Source organism: Meriones unguiculatus, chromosome 3 (assembly GCF_030254825.1).
Source record: "Meriones unguiculatus strain TT.TT164.6M chromosome 3, Bangor_MerUng_6.1, whole genome shotgun sequence".
Taxonomy (NCBI): domain Eukaryota; kingdom Metazoa; phylum Chordata; class Mammalia; order Rodentia; family Muridae; genus Meriones; species Meriones unguiculatus.
Genome location: NC_083351.1, coordinates 61,679,167 through 61,693,026, shown reverse-complemented (window position 1 = coordinate 61,693,026; position 13,860 = coordinate 61,679,167). Strand labels below are relative to the sequence as shown.

The following is a 13,860-nucleotide window of genomic DNA, read 5'->3' as shown; positions in this document are numbered from 1 at the left end:
CTATAGTGGGGTACAGTGTGACATTGCCAAATTACTGGAGGACAGAAAAGTAACCTCCCCCTGCTCACCAGCTGATCTGAGAGCTCAGCATTTAATACTTGAAACCACATGTGGCCCTGCCAGTTTGGCAGAGTGATATGTGTGCACATCTGCTTGCTTGTTTGTAAACACACTGCCCTTTTAAATTTCAGTTCCAAGAACCCAGAAGAGGCAGAACTAGAAGACACCCTCAATCAAGTGGTAAGGCGCTTCATGGCCGCACCCACTGCCCTTTGTAAGGCTGTTTACATAGGGCCTAAAATATGCCTATTAATAGGCAGTTAGTTTTTAATTTATGGTTTTACTCCTAAAATTTTATTTTTAATGTTGTTACTGTTTTGCTTCTCTTTTTTAATTTTTCGAAGATTGGTTTATTTTATTAATGTATATGAGTGTTTTTCCTGTGTGTGTGTGTGTGTGTGTGTGTGTGTGCGTGTATGCGTGTATGCATATGCATCACTTGTGTACCTGTGCCTAAGGAAGTCAGAAGGGTCTATGGTTTATGGTTTATGGTCCCCAGAAATGGAGTTACAGATGGTTGTGAGCCACCATGTTCTAGGAATGGAACTAAGGTCCTCTGTAAGAACAAGTACTCTAACCCACTGAGCCATCTCTCTAGCCCAAGTACTTGCTTCTTGCTACTAAGTCTAGTCTAATCAACTGCAATTTAAGGAATAGGTGGCAGTGCTTACTGTAAACATTCCAAGGAGAGTTTATGTCATCAGTACAGGTTGCAACCCAAAACCCAGCGATCCTTAGATCCTGGTGTAGCTAGAGATAGTCAGCTTCTGAGTTTACTTCACTAATGTGTTCTTTCCCTGGCTTTGCCAGATGGTGGTCTTCAAATACATCGAGGACAAAGATGTGTTTCAAAAGTTCTATGCAAAGATGCTTGCCAAGAGACTGGTGCATCAGAACAGTGCGAGTGACGATGCTGAAGCAAGCATGATCTCCAAATTAAAGGTACTGTTCTGGAGAACTCCAACTTCTCATGCGTTATTGATGTGGTATTAGTCTCCCCACGCTGGCAGTGGGCAGAGGAGTTTGTGCAGTGTGAGCCCTGCTTCCCAGCTGGGCCGCCAATGCTTTCCTTCCTCTGCCACCCTATTTTGGGAACCGTCTGATCTGTGTAGCCCTTCTTTGGCTGGGTTCTAATCACCAATTCCACATCCTCACCTGCCTTCCATACACTCAACCCTGTTGGTTTTGAGTGAATGCTTAGTGGTTTTCTTAGCTTAAACTGCCAAAACAAAATACCATGGACCAAGTGACTTCGTCTTAGAAATTAAGTCTGAGGGCTAAGAAGTCCAAGATCAAGGTCTGAGAAGTATTAGATCTCATTCCTAAAGCAGATTCTCCTGGCTTGAAACTAACCACTTTGTTTGGCAGAGTACTCTCAGAGAACATCTTAAAGATGTAGCAAACCCATGATAAGAACCCTACATTCATGGACTCGCAAGGGCCTATCTCCAAACACCTCCACACCAGAGGTGTAAGCTTCAGCAGGCACATGGTAGAAGAGATAGTTCAGTAGTTAAATAAGGGACAAGCAAATTAATTGGGACATGAAAAGGCATGATTTGAGGGTCATTTGATGCAGCCTAGACTATCCTCAAAACTTTGATCCTTTTGGCTCCACCTCCTGAGTACGGGATTTTCAAATATGTACCACTCTACCTGTTTCTAAATCCTTTCCTAGTTGTAATTTACTGCAGCGTTAGAGTACCTTGCTTTAAATGCTGCAGTATGCTATGGCATATTGAAGACTCAGTTGTTCAACTCTTTTTATAACACTAATTTTAATCAGTATATATTTATTCCGTAAGAGATGACTAAATGTTGGTAGTAGTAGCTTCATAGAACTAAAGATATATCCTGTACATTCATGTTTCTGTGCAAATTAATGAAACAATTGCTTGGGTTTATTTCAGCAAGCTTGTGGTTTTGAGTACACTTCCAAACTTCAGCGAATGTTTCAAGACATTGGTGTAAGCAAAGATCTGAATGAACAGTTCAAAAAGCATCTAACGAATTCAGAACCACTGGACTGTGAGTACCGAGTGCTCATATCAGGACTGTTTCCCAGCTCTTTGTAGCAGATGAGAGAAATGAGGGTGGTAGATGTCAGAATTTCAAAGACTAAAAAGCCTCTCCTCCTAAGAGGCCTCTCCTAACTCCCAGGATAGTATGATGGTGGCCTTTGCCCCCAGGACCAGTCATATGCTTCCAACTTCAGTCTGAGGCTGATATATGGGCTTGTTTTGTCTTTTGAACTTTAGTTTGATACATTTCTGAATATTCTCTCTCTCTCTTTCTTTTCTCTCTCTGATGAAAGTTGGGAGAATTTTATTCTTCCCAGATTAGAACTGCTGTCATTATTAAACTTTTTAAAACAGTTTTGCTAGTGGATCTCTCAGTTATCTGTGAAGATGAAATTGTCCTAATTCATAGGTTATACCTGTCTCTACTGTCTTCACAGTATAAGTGGTAAACAAGCCAAAATAGAGGTAGTGGGTTGCTTGTTGAGCTTTCCATTTTCTTGTGTTTGGGGCTGTTAAACCATTCCTAGTCACCACACACTGTGTGAGCAGGCTGAGCTTCATATCCAGGGGGGAAATGAAATTGAACAAGGCAGACTGTCTTAGGAATTTGTATTGACAGTAAACTGGAATAACATTGCCTTGGAGGCAAACAGTTTCTGGTTCTTCAACCTTTAGTTTGAGTGTTTGATAGAGGGCATCTGGCTGTGCAACTTCGTAAGCCTGGAACTTGTGCTCTTCCTGCCTCCGCATCTGGTGCTGGGATCACAAGTGCGCACCACTGTTAGGCTTCCAATTGTACTCATTTTAATTGGATACGTTGAAACTCTTTATGTTTAATTCTTAATTTTATATTTAAGGAAGACTTTTAATGTATTTTCTTTAATTTTGACCATTTCTTGTTTGTATGAAATAATAGAATTTCTTAATTTGTAGAGTAATTAAATGTGTTTTCCACCTCCAGTGGACTTCAGTATTCAAGTCTTGAGTTCCGGATCGTGGCCCTTTCAGCAGTCTTGCACATTTGCCTTGCCATCAGAGGTAAGGGTGGCTCTGTTATCTGGTCTCCTCAGCTGTGGAGAAGGAAAAGGGCAGCCTGGCCATTAGTGTGCTGACTGCAGTGCTGTGTCAAGCAGTCAGAGCAGTGTTGGTGCTGATTATGAAACTGGCCTGGGTTGGCTAATGGAAGGCTGCTCATCTCTTTTGCAGCAGCAAACAGTGTTGATTTACTCCTCAACTAGAGAATCTCACTGGTTGCCTGGTGAACTATTGATGTACCTAGTGGGCCTGAAGTAGAAACCTGCTTGGGTTCTACTCTCGGGTATCTTAGAGTGCCCACAAGACAGTCGCCTGACATCTGTAGTGCACTTCTCTGGAAGCACTGATTGTGTTCTCGGAACATGGGGTCAGGGAGCTTTATTTAGAAATGCTGACTGTAGAATGGAGAACCATAGATGCCACATAGTGCTGTTCTTTTGTCCAGTTGGAGCGCAGTTACCAGCGATTTACAGCTTTCTACGCCAGCCGTCACAGTGGCAGAAAATTGACGTGGTTGTATCAGCTGTCCAAAGGGGAGCTAGTCACCAACTGCTTCAAAAACAGATACACTTTGCAGGTAACGCCTTTTTATTTGGGGGAAGCAGTTAGCACTAGATGATAAGACAAATTACAGAAACTCAGACAGCTCATGAGGTGGGATGCAGTTCATCCTCTGATAAAGGAGTGTAGGGAGCATAGTGTGCTTGTCACGGGCAAGGGAGCTGAACTCTGGCTGGAGGCGCAAGTTATCTTCTTACTCTGAGCCTCAGTTTTCTCCTCAGTTGAGTTAGGAGTATGTGTGCTTACGTCATAGAAGGGGTCTTTGATAGGTGTTTGCCATGGCCCTTGCCTGACACGCTTGGGTAACAGATTTAAAAGTTGACATTTCGCTGTCTACGCCCAGTCACACATTGGTAAGACTCCCTAGTGCTCCCAGCTGTGTGGAGTGCTTACTGTTGAGAGCTGGGGACTAATAGCATCTGCAGATAAGAAGCTGAGGCCCAGCTCACTGACAGTGCACTATAGCTTGAATGTTGCATGGTTAAATTTTCTGTTAAGACATTTTCTTTCAAAGTCTAGGTTCTTTCTACTCTTCTGTACTCAGTGTTTCACAACTAATACTTATTTCATATCTTGAGAAGGGTAATGATAATTACAAATTTCTTTTAGCATTAAACTTTAGAGTAGGTGACCCAAACTACTTATTAGTCTAACCTTTGAACCCCTACCTAATAAGATACTTAAGTAACCTCATCCCTGGTCTGGACTTCTCTATCAGCTTGAACACATACACATTATGTGTACCAAAAAAATAATTTTTTTGTTCTACTGTGTATGAAAATACAACTGATGATTAATGTCCCTGTACCTGGTCTGTATTTACACAAGAGTGGAGATGCTTATCTAGTTATGTTTACATAGAGGACACATTTCATGGGAAAACTGAAAGTCCTTTCAGTGTTTGAGTGGTATCTTCAAGGCAGATATGTACCTTACCCTGGCCTTGTGCCATTTTGTATTCTCGTTCCTTTTTTGCACTTGTTTAAAGAATGCATTTTGTGAAAGTAGGTTGTGCCTGTGAAGACTTTGGTCCATATTTTCACATTTCCTCCTTTGTTTTCTCTGGGCTGTGAAGGCGTCCACGTTCCAGATGGCAATCCTGCTTCAGTACAACACAGAAGATGCCTATACTGTGCAGCAGTTGACTGACAGCACCCAGATTAAAATGGTATTCCCGTCGTTTCACACTCCCTTTGGACTTTGCAGCTACCTTTTCTTTGCTCATCAGGATGCCGACTTTGACTTAATAGATACTTGCAGCATGGAAAAAACAAAGACAAAACCCCACAAGGTTCATTTGAGCAGAAAGTTAACCTGAGTTAACTAGTTGTTAAGCTACTGTGAGGGACATCCAGCACATTCCAGATGCTAGTGGCGTTAAGATCTGGGTTATAAAGCTCCATGTGCCACTCTAGTGATTTTATGACTGTTGTTTTGGAGAAAACAGATGTTTACTCAGGCAGACGTGGTAACAAGCATTTGTGATGGTGGTGGCCAATTTTAGTTAAACCCTTATAAACTTTTATGCCAGCATTATAAGGGTGTTACAAACGCTCTGTTTTGCCAGCGTTGTAAGGACATTACAGAAGGCTCTTTTTTTTTTTTTTAAATGGTTTTCCTGTAGAGCCCTGGCTGTCCTGGAACTCAGGATCAGGCTGGCCTTGAAATCACAGAGATTCACCTGGCTGTCTCCCATTTGCTGGAATTAAAGGCGTGTACTACCACCATCGCCTGGCAAAATGCTCTGTTTCTAAACCCATTCTGTCACCCACACACTCACTTACTTAGTCTGTCTGTCTGTCTGTCTGTCTCTCTCTCTCTGTGCATGTATGTTAGTGTGAGTGAATTCCTTTCATTCATTTAACTAATTCTTTAAGACAAGGTCTTATTGGGCAGCCCTGGTTGGCCTGAAACTTCCACTCCCCGTTATCCCAGTTGTTAAGAATACAGGTGTATACCACACCTGGCGCTCTCGTTTAACCGGTTCTTTTCCAGCTAGATTTTTCTGAGGTTGAATTTTGACTTATTTTTCCTACTGTTCTTCCCATTAGTCACATTCTCCTGCAGTATCTTTCAAATAGCATAAAATTTCGCGTAACATAAAGCTGTTAATATTGTTTATTTAGTCAATAAACAGTTGTTATAGCCCCCGCTACTATCCAGTTCCAGAGCATTTTCGTCCCTTGAGAGTAGACCCATGGCCAGTGGGTCTGTGACAAGTCTGCTTTCTCTCTTTGCCCCATGTCCCTGACACCGAATAGCCATTATGGACTCTCCTACTCTGGGCATGGCATAAAAGTGGAGTCAAGCTGTATGTGTCTTTCTGTACTTGTCTAACTTCACTTAGTATTTTGTCTACAGGGTTTATTAGGTGTCAAACTTTATTCACGTGCATGTTTGTGTGGCTATGCACATTTGCGCGTGCGCGCATGTGTGTGTGTGTGTGTGTATTGTGCGTGTGTATTGTGTATGAGTGTTGGGCTGTATAGTGTTCATTATTAGCCCTAAGATTATCGTAGTGATATTATTTAACCAACTATAACAAATAATGACACAGACAATTGTTAGATTTATAATTGCTTTATTTACCTTAGGCCAGGCAGATATTTCAGTTACCCTGTCTCACTAGCCTCACCATCTACCTCCCGGCCATCCTCCTTAACCATCCTCATCTGAACTATCTTCCATCCACAATCTTATAAATACTTGCTTTTATCCTTCATCTGGCCCATTTCACACCATTGTAGAGTTTTCCTCTCAGCCCACATGTTTTTTTTTTTTTTTTTCTCCATGCTAACCCATTGTGGTGCCCTCCTTCTTCCTGTCCATCTGTCTCCTGTGATTTCCTGTCCTCCAAAATCCGGGAACCTTAGCCATGCCTGCCCAGGTATAGGCTGTTTAAACATCAACCAATCAGATATGTCTTAGGCAGGATTACAAAACAAGGATAAGGTTTAACCAGATCTTAAGGGCCAGGAACATGCATCAGACCAACCTCCAAAAGTGTGTATATATATATATATACACACACACACACGTGTGTGTGTGTGTGTGTGTGTGTGTGTGTGTGTGTGTGTGTGTATGCATGCATGCATGCATGCATGCATGTTGGAGACTGGAATTGTCGCTGCTGAGCACTTTCCATCCCTCCTTTGCAGCAGCATCTCACTGAATCTGGAGCTTATTCAAACATTTTCTCCCATTCACGTTGTTTCTTTGAGGGTTTTTTTTGTTTGTTTGTTTGTTTTGTTTGGGTTTTGTTATTTTTGAAACAGGGTCTCCTGTAGTCCAAGATGACCTCAAACTCACTACATAGGTAGAGAATGGCCTTGAACTTACTGTCTTTCTGCCGCTCTACATGCATCCTTGAGTACTAGATCACTGGTATGCTGCACCACACCTGCTGGTATGCAGCATAGGAGATTGAACCCAGGGCCCATGCTAGGCAAGTATTCTACCAACTGAGCTGTAGTCCCAGCCCCCATTTTGCTTCTTACTTGACATGCATTTACTGATAGCTATAGTATCGACATTACTGTACACACATTTTATTATTTTGATGAAACCTACTTTTATTTTTTGTTGGCTGGTTGGAAGGACTGACAGGTCTGGCTGGCTCTCTGCTTGGCTTCTCCTCAAGGCCATACCAGTTTTTCTACTGTTAGTAGAATTCCCTTACAGGACTTCAGCTGCCCTTCAGTCCTCACGGCTGCTTCTGACAGATCAACCTGCATAGCGTCAGACCAGTGTGGGTGCAGTTATGAAGAGGGCTAGCCTTCTGTCTAGCCTTAATCACCAGACCAGTTACTACTTACAGATAAGAGGTCACATGGTGCACTGAGTTCACTAAAGCCAAGTCAGCAGCCAGTAAGCATGGTCATGTAACTTTGGCTCTGCTGAAGCTACTTAGTGCTTCGTTTGATGTTCAGGGGTGTAGTTCAGTGGTAGAGCACTTGTCTGGCATATGTAAAGCCTGAGGCTTGCTCCCCCGAACCACAAAACTTTCTTGTGAACCTTCAGACTCTGGAGAAGTTCATTTCCTGTAGGTTTAATGAAGTAGGGGAGGCCACATATTGTATCCAGTGTTAGTGGAGAACTGCTTTATTGCCTTTGATTTTGGGGTGCTTCAGGCCATAAAGAAGAAGCCATATCACTTTCTCTGGGGTTCTGCTTGGGGTGATGACCATTTTTGTGGACAATGAGCCAAATCTCTGGGACAGCCACTGGGAAGAAGTGTTGTTCCTTCTTGCTCACCATCTTTCTCTCTAATTGCAGGACATTTTGGCACAAGTCCTACAGATTTTACTCAAGTCCAAGTTGCTGGTAAGTTTTTGTACTTTTTGTTGAACTAGAAGAAAACCTTTCCCTGGGATGTGCCTAGTAATAGTTATTTTCTTCTAGGTCTTGGAAGATGAAAATGCTAATGTTGATGAGGTGGAATTGAAGCCAGACACCTTAATAAAGTTATATCTTGGTTATAAAAAGTAAGAAAAATCTAATACACAGCTGCTGGTCTTATCCTCTGGCACCTGGCATACTTCAGCATCGGCATGAGCCAGGGGAAAAAACTGTACAATCTTGACTGCCTGGCAGTCCTCAATGCTGCTTTGTTTGATGCTGAGTGCTGGGTTTGATTTTCTCTTTATTTCGAAACTAAGTCTTCTTGAGAGGCTCGTATGGAATGTTTATACCTTAATGTCAAATTATTTTGATGTTACCACACTTCACAAAATTGAAGGATCAAATGTCACATCATAGCTCTGTGGTAAAATTACATGGAATTGGGGGAGGGACAGTTCCCAGGTGGGTGGTAGAAATGATACAGAAGAGATGGGTATGAACCACCTTCTGCCCCAGTCCAGGGAGGCAAAACCTGCAGCGTTGAAAGACAGGAGCAGACTTTTCAATGACTTTTCTATTTCCTCTCTTTTCTTTGACAGTAAGAAATTAAGAGTTAATATCAATGTACCAATGAAAACAGAACAGAAGCAGGAACAAGAAACTACACACAAAAATATAGAGGAAGACCGCAAACTACTGATTCAGGTGACTGCCATGTCTGCTGAATCCCTGGGACAGCCACTGTATACTTAGGCCAATGTGTTGGCCTTGTATGTGCTGTAATTGGCAAGTGCTGCCAGAACAATACAGGGTTTAGGAATGGCCAAAGGTGACAGTGCCCAAAGCCCAGGACATTGGTGTCAGGGTGTCAGGGATGAAGTGATCTATGTACCAAAAAGAAATAATCTAATCTACTTGCCTAAGTATTGGGAAACAGATAAATATGACAGATTGAAAGAAACAAGAGAATAAGTAGAGTTGAGTACAAGACTAGGTAGCTTCTGTGGCCTTACAGACACAATTTTTCTTTATTCCTTAGTGCTTTGTAGTTGGCCAAAACATTTTAAAGATTTACGTTTATTTTATATGCATGTTTTGTCTATATAGAAGGGCACATGTGCATGACTGGTGCCCCCAGAGGTCAGAAAAAGGTGCTGCAATTCCTGGAACTAGAGTTAGAGTGTTGTGAGCTACTCATGTAGTTGCTAGGAACTAAAATCAAGTCCCCTGCAAGAGCAGCCAGTGCCCTTAATAACTGAGCCATAGGTCTAGCCCCTTGGCTAAAACATTTTAAAGTTTGTTCTGTTAGGGTTGAAACATCATAGAGCCAACTTTGGACACTTGTTACCCTATGCGTGGAAATAGAGCTGAGGTGGCCTATGTACAAGCTGCCTTTAACTTTCATGCTCAGCTCTAAGCGGGCTTTTCCTTGTTGATTTTATTAGGCGGCTATTGTGAGAATCATGAAAATGAGGAAAGTCCTGAAACACCAGCAGTTACTTGGTGAAGTCCTCACTCAGCTGTCCTCCAGGTTCAAACCTCGGGTCCCAGTGATCAAGGTATGTGAATTACAGAGCAGCAGCTGTCCCTTCTCTTGTTAGGATGCATGTAGCAAAAGGATTAGTGGCTGTTTTATAAAATGGGAACTGGCTTACTCACACAGTGGAATCCGCTAACTTCATTCTTGAAGTAAATACATCGAGGCACACAGGTCACAAACACACTTCTGTAATTGGTACTCTGACAAAGAAGAAGTCACAGTTATCCAAGACTTCCCATGTTTCCCCTATCTCTACATTTCTGTGGTAGTTAGGGGTCCTGGCTTGTGAGCCATAATGCAGCCTTGGCTGGTTTTGCCTAGGAGGAAGGAGTGTACAGAGTGCTGTCTGCTGTACGGGTGAGAACTTGCCTGGCAGTGTGAGGGGGCCCATCCGGGACTGCATTGTTAGGAAACATCTCTCTCTGCTGCCATGCAGGGTGTGTGTTATATGCACATACTGTCTAGGGCACTGGTGATCTCATTTGCCTAGTTTCTGCTGTCAATAACTCAGCAGGCCTTTCCTTTTCTGAAACTATTTGGGTGAGCCTCAGCTATTGGAGCGCCTCCAAGGGTGGCAGTGAGTGGTTAGTCCTCCCTCAGTGGTAAGGAGCCCAAAATATCGTAGGGAACTATTGGCAAGGTGCTTCAGGTCGTTCACGTCCTGCTTCACACCCATCCTGTGCTGCTGATGGCGCAGAGTCCTGCCCAGAGGTAGCTGGGCTTGGTTAGAAAGGGAGAGAGTGGCCTAGATGTGGTACAGCACTTGCCCCCTTAATGCCTCAAACAGATTGAGGGGTGCTTAGTCACTCTTAGCAACTCTTCCCAAAGGACTTCATTCAGGAAAGCAGTGTCTCCTCAGTTCCAGGCTGAGTAGACAGGTGAATTTGCTCCCTGCTGAGCTCAGTGGTGGGTAGCCATGGTGAGGGTGGTAGGCCTGTCCTGATGGTTATTTGTATTTGTCTTCCCTCTTCCTCCTAAAATAATGCCCAGAAATGCATTGATATTCTCATCGAAAAAGAGTATCTGGAGCGAGTTGATGGTGAAAAGGACACCTACAGTTACTTGGCTTAACCCATCTCAAAGGGTCTGTGCGACCCCAAGCAAATAGTTTCAGTGAATAGAACGGAAACAACTCAAGTTCATAGCAGCCAGCCTGCCGCCATTTGGACCTCCCTTTTTAAAGCTGAGACCACAGTTCCCACCAGCTGGTCTCAAGCTACAGCAGGACTGCTCAGGACTGACACATTTCAGTCTGTAAACAGACGCCAACGCCATTTACCCTACCTTATGGACAGAGGGGAACCGAACCTTCCATGCTGAGGCTGCATGCTACTGCACTTAAATCAATACATTGGCTCCCTGGTTAACAGCTGTCGTCTAAGGCAGCACACGAGAGCGAGTCTGAATGGACCCACGTGTAATCTGCTATGAAAACCATTTGTATAGTGTGTTTCATTTTTTTAATGTGTGGAAATAAAGAAAATTAAAGGATTTCTGTACAAGTTGCATTTGGTTTTGTTTTAAGTTTTACTAATTTCTATATGTAAATAAAAGATTTAATGATTGTGCAAGTGTATATTCCCAGTGTCTTCCTGGAATTCAAAAGGGCTGCATTCTCTGGATTGAAAATTAGTCCTTAATTTTTAAGGCCCCCTAAACCTTTTGATCTTGTTTCTGAGTCATCCTCAGTGCTGTGAGTATAGCATGAGAGGCAGTGACTCCAAATTACCACTGTTGACCCTGCAGGGACTAGATGATGCTGGTCCTTGTTGCCCTACTAAGTAGAACTAGACAATGGAAGTAGAACCAACATGAGCTCATGACCTCCTGGTCTCCTACCTCCATAGTCCTGAGGTCGGTCAGTGACAGGAGGTGGCAGCTACTTACTGTTTACAGTTCTAACTATAAAGAGGCTGCCAGTTGAGGTTAAAGACCTGAATTACTGCTCACTCCTGGGTCGGCAGGGAGGATGCTCAGCCCTCTCCACTTTGGCTCATTATGCATGAGAACTGAGAATCCCACCTCAGGTCTCTCCCAGTGAAGTTTTTCCAAGGAGGCTGCCATTGTCACCCCAGGATGTCCCTGGAAGGAGGGCCCAGGTCAGGGGTTCAAGGCTCGGATCTTCCTGGGATTGGTCCAGCCTAGGGCTCAGACCTCCAGGGACTCTGCCACAAACAAGGCAGTGCATCAACCTTTGTTCTCAATCTCCATTTCTTGGCCAAAGGGCAAGAGGAATGCAGAGGCAGCGTAAATCTCAGTAGTCCCGGCACTGCCACTCCACTAAGGATGCCTTGAGTTCTTAGACAGTAATGCTTAGTCACTTTTAACAAGCTGTCCCTACGCTATAAAGTCTAAGCAAGGAACCACTCAGCTCTGAATGCACTTAAGTTTCTACACTGCATTTTGGAGGGAGAGGTCACAGCTGTAATTCTCAACCTGTCTTGCATGTGTTAAGCAAGTTCTGAACCTCTGAGCCACATCGTTAGCCCCTTGCTTTGAAAGAACGTCCCGTTAGGCAGGCTGGCCTCAAACTCGTGATCCTGCTTCTGCCTCCCTAGCACTAGGATTCCCCGGCATGCTTTTTCACACTCCTCCCTCCATGCCTCTTAGTGTATCTACTCTTCAGTCTCACTTAGTATATAAACCAGGTAAAAACAGGTGACCCAGCCATTCCACTCTGCTTTCCCTCCACCCTAAAGGGCCCCAGAGAACACAGACATGATTTGAAAACTCTATTATAATTTGTAAGCTGAATGATGCTCACAGCTTGCTTGTCCTTCTAACAGTTCATTTTTATATCTGAGACAAACATGCTGTAAAAAAATCACCATGGACCTACTTTAAGAATCTGGCTTGAGTCCATGAAGAGGACAAGGAACTTTGGGATCTCTTCAATTACTCCAGGATCAAATGTGCCTTTAGGTAAGTATACAGGAACTGGCCTGCAGGCCGGGTGAGGGCAGGTCCAACCTCACGTCTTAAGATTGCTGGTAAGTGAACAGTATTGGTGTTAGTGTGTTCACTCAGCTTTATGCTCTTCTGCCATAGTGGACTCTCACCCTCCTAGAACCCAAATAAGTTCGGGATTCTCTAAGTCAGCATTTGGTTGTGTTTTATCACTGCAAGAGAAGAAACCGACATTTACTTTTTGATCATGTAGGGAGCTAGACAGGCAGATGTCTGAATTCAAGGACAGCCTGGCCTGCCAGGGCTCCATATGAGACCCTGTCAAAAAGAGGTGGGGGGAGGGGGACACTAAAAGAAAAAAACCTGTTAGGTCCAAAGGAAATTTCAATTTCCCAAACTCTAAAAGGCAGTCCAAATCTTCAGAAATGAGCTCAACCTGGACTATAGGAGAGGTTAGGTAAAAGCCAGCATTCCTTAGCCAGTTTCCCTCCACCAAAATGTCACAGCGGCCATGAGCTCATGCTGGCCTCAGGGCTTCCTCAGCACCTGCCAGACATTCAAAGTCCATGCTGGCCTCTGGCCCTTCTCACCTCCCCTTCCTTAGACTCCCTTCAGCTCACAGGCTGTCATGCCCACAGCTATTCATTCTCCTTATAACCATTATGATTGCAGTGTGTCCCCTTCCACTCCCTCTCCCTTTTCCTTGCTGTGTTCCTGCCTCTCACGGGATATTCTGTATCCCGTTCTTCTCCCCTCTTAAAGCTATCCCTGCCATGTCCAGTCTTTTCTGCTTCCTCTCTGCCCCGGGCTCCTCCAGATGCTTTTGGCTGTGCCCTCTCTCATATCTATAAAATCCTTTCAGACCAGGGGGTGGTCGGTTTATACACCTACCAACCTGAATTTCTACCCCATCCTAATTTTGTTATCCCACAGTGACAAGATAACTGTAAAACTATTTTTGAGATAAGATATAGGTTATACTAAAGTATGCCAAAGCGCACACCTCCCTGGGCCATGAGTTAACAGCTAGAAAGGAAAAAAAAAAAAAAAACATTAAAAAGCAGAACCTAGATTCAGGGAAAGTCTACTCATTCCCTAGAGATGATGCTGTGCCCACCCCTCACCACCCTTGTTACTGCTTCCCTAAGTCCTGGAGTGAAAAAGGACCAAGTATTGGGGCAGAACTGGCAACTACTAGATTACTAGAGCAACAAAAGTTGACCTTTTAATCTTAACAGTTTTGACTTGTTTCCTTTAAAACAATGTTCTAGTCTGAAGACATGACTGGTTAGGAGCACTTGCTGTGCAGCCATAAGACAAGTTAGGATCCCAGCACTTGTGCACACAAGGCAAATATGGTCTCACACCTGTAATCACAGTGCAGTGGGAGACAGG

The 13,860-nt window shown here is 43.6% G+C and overlaps 1 protein-coding gene across 5 annotated transcripts in view; it reads left to right on the top strand.

The window, feature by feature from the left end:
- The window catches only part of Cul1 (cullin 1), a 74,454-nt gene extending 63,320 nt beyond the window's left edge, over positions 1 to 11,134 (top strand). For all 5 annotated transcript variants that reach the window (XM_021635092.2, XM_021635091.2, XM_021635090.2 and 2 more), the window contains exons 12-22: positions 192 to 240; positions 871 to 1,002; positions 1,971 to 2,088; positions 3,043 to 3,119; positions 3,562 to 3,693; positions 4,753 to 4,845; positions 7,953 to 8,000; positions 8,079 to 8,161; positions 8,618 to 8,723; positions 9,464 to 9,577; positions 10,549 to 11,134. In XM_021635092.2, the coding sequence (XP_021490767.1) occupies positions 192 to 240; positions 871 to 1,002; positions 1,971 to 2,088; positions 3,043 to 3,119; positions 3,562 to 3,693; positions 4,753 to 4,845; positions 7,953 to 8,000; positions 8,079 to 8,161; positions 8,618 to 8,723; positions 9,464 to 9,577; positions 10,549 to 10,629 (1,033 nt within the window). In that variant the 3' untranslated portion in view covers positions 10,630 to 11,134. The remainder of the gene's footprint in view (positions 1 to 191; positions 241 to 870; positions 1,003 to 1,970; positions 2,089 to 3,042; positions 3,120 to 3,561; positions 3,694 to 4,752; positions 4,846 to 7,952; positions 8,001 to 8,078; positions 8,162 to 8,617; positions 8,724 to 9,463; positions 9,578 to 10,548) is intronic.
- Positions 11,135 to 13,860: the final 2,726 nt, after the last annotated feature.